The 2553-nt window shown below is 42.3% G+C and overlaps 1 protein-coding gene across 1 annotated transcript in view; it reads right to left on the bottom strand.

The window, feature by feature from the left end:
- The window catches only part of CDH20 (cadherin 20, type 2), a 53704-nt gene that overhangs the window by 12737 nt on the left and 38414 nt on the right, over nucleotides 1-2553 (bottom strand). The window contains exon 8 of the mRNA XM_010000893.1: nucleotides 452-588. Coding sequence (XP_009999195.1) covers nucleotides 452-588 — 137 coding nt within the window. The remainder of the gene's footprint in view (nucleotides 1-451; nucleotides 589-2553) is intronic.

The raw sequence follows: 2553 nt of genomic DNA, 5'->3' as shown, positions 1-2553 counted from the left end.
GCTGAACCAGAGCAGATTTCAACTAGTTACATAGCAGTGTAGGATCATTCCTGCCTACCAGTCCTTGCACCACACAGTCCTGCCAGGTAGCACTGGCAGGTCTGGCAACTGTGCAACCTTTGCAGTGTCTGCTTTAGCTGTCCAGCCCTTCTGAAGTGATAGAGCTCTTGCAGAAAGGTAGCAGGAAGAGTTTTAAATTAATCCCTGGAATACAAATGAACTGAAAAAGCAGCATTCTGCATTTGATTGTCAGCCTCTACTCTTCCCACCACTCTGTGAAAAGGAACATAAAAATAAATAACATACAATCTTGTTGATGTCAGAAGAGTAATTCAGTTAATACGACTTCCCACTCAGTGCATAAGAGCATGTGAATTGCTGAACTCAGATCTCTCAGCCTGCTTTGTCTATTTTATCTCTTTAATCTATGTACAGTCTGTGTTCTCCTTACTCAGCTCCATGGCCAGCACAGTGATGTTGTGCCAAGAAATGTCCTCCCGGTCAAGAGGTCTCGCAGTCATCAGTGCTCCTGATGCAATGTCGACATAAAAGAACCGCCCTGGATCGCTGCTCCTGTCAATTGAGTATCTGCAAGAGTACATATTAAAAATATTATGCAACCCTTGTGAAAACTCTGTTACAGCCTACAAAGTGCCCCAACAATGGGAATACTGCCATACATAGCAGATCCACATTCTTCTGCAACCTGGTTATGTGCTTCATTGACTTGTATAGGTACAGTGTGAGATGTTTGAAAAACTGGGACTTCATGTGGCTAACAGCATTTAACAGTGAGTACTACTTGGATGGACCTGGAAGACAGGAAGATTTAGAGGAAGAAACCTCAAAGCAAAGCACAGCTCAGCAGAGGAACATTACTTTCCAGAGAAGAAATCTGTCACCGGGGAGGGTAATTTCTTCGTAGAGTGTAATTCCTTCTTTTTCTAAGCAAAATAATTATGTCTTTTCCTTGGGCACAATCCAGACAGGATGAAAATGACTTTACATCAGCTCATGCTCTGGGCACCTAGGCTGACAAGGAGGAACTGTTCCCCTTCCTTGTGCTTTTGTATTCTCTCCTCCTTCAGTGGAATAAACTTCACCTGCACCCTGGACCACCCGACTGATTGAGCCATACTAATGCAAGGGGGACGATGACCAGCTTTCTCATGCCATCCAGCCAGAAAAATAGCTCCCTCTGTGAGGCTGATTCATCATAATTATTGAGCCTGCCTGATCAATATCTTGTCAGTTTAATGCTGGAAACAAGCTTCTTACACCCGTGAGCAGAGGAGTGTGATGGTACCTGCAGGCCAGAAAACTTCGACAGGGAGGCATCTGATTGACAGCTGTCACTGCTGTACTCAGAGGGACCATTTTGCAGGGTGTGTAAAACACTCAATACCCTTCATATGCATCACCTTGATCTTAACAGCAGTTTGTACGGGTTGCCTTCCTAGCTAACTAGTTTAGCATGGTAAGAGGTCCTTTCGGAAAAGCCCTACGTAAATGCCATAGCCTAGAACAGATCCCAAACTTACTCTCGTTTTTGTTGGTTATTTCTTTGAAGTTGGCAGGAAAGCATTAGTCCTAACGGATATCGAACAGGGCTTGTTCTTCTGAATTTTCTCTTTTCAGCACAAATGCATTCACTGGAATGAGCATGCCAGCCTGATCTTTATATAGACACCTATTAAACTCTGATATGAGTTATGTTTTTAAAAAATTCTTTTACACTTCTTCTTTTTCTTCTTTTCCAGAAAAATCAAAGAGGTTAGGATTTTAGGTTTGCTTCCTTTTCCTCCCAGTCCTTACCATATCTTCTTAAATGAAAAGATTTCTGAGGGACTTGATTTATTTAGGAAGTACGAGTGTTACTATATTTTGCTATAATAATTATTCTTCTATGAGTGTTATAAAAAGAATTTCTGTCTGACAGTTTAAGGCCAACGAGTATCTGAAATTGAATATGGCCTTGCAATTAGTGGTGTGGTATTAATCACAGGTGTCAAGAGGCACAGGTGGAGTCTTTGTCCTGAATCTCCATGTAAGTTCTCCTGTTAATTATACCTGCTCCTTCAAACTTGTTTCTGTTGTACTTTTTAGGTGAGCTTCCTGAATCACTTAATGACAATCATGGCATATTTCCAGCAATCAGAATTTCATGGTGTGGGAGTTCAGATACTGGACGCTGGTAAACTGTGGATTTGACTAGTGAGCCCTGCTGAAACGTGTCCTGGCTTTTCTATACTTGAAAAAATGGCAATCACAGTTACAATTTCAGATGGATGTAATCTTGTCTAACAAAATGTGTATCTGGGATTTTGGTTTTCCTATCTTGCCTTGCCCTGTGCAAAGTGGATGCAGGGCAAGCCTAAAACATTGCCAGATGGTTAATGCACAGAGCTGGCATGGACAGGGGAGACTACATAAGGAGAACCACTTCCTACCGTTTGCATTTTAGGGAGCATTACAACTGGTATTTATCCTTTTTTCACCCTGTTTTTCCCAGTCATTTATGTTTGTGCATGGAGGCGGGGGGGGGGGGGGGGG

This window comes from Chaetura pelagica, unplaced genomic scaffold (assembly GCF_000747805.2).
Source record: "Chaetura pelagica isolate M959 unplaced genomic scaffold, ChaPel_1.0 scaffold104, whole genome shotgun sequence".
In the NCBI taxonomy this organism is placed as follows: Eukaryota; Metazoa; Chordata; class Aves; order Apodiformes; family Apodidae; genus Chaetura; species Chaetura pelagica.
This window is presented reverse-complemented; position numbering and strand designations above follow the sequence as displayed.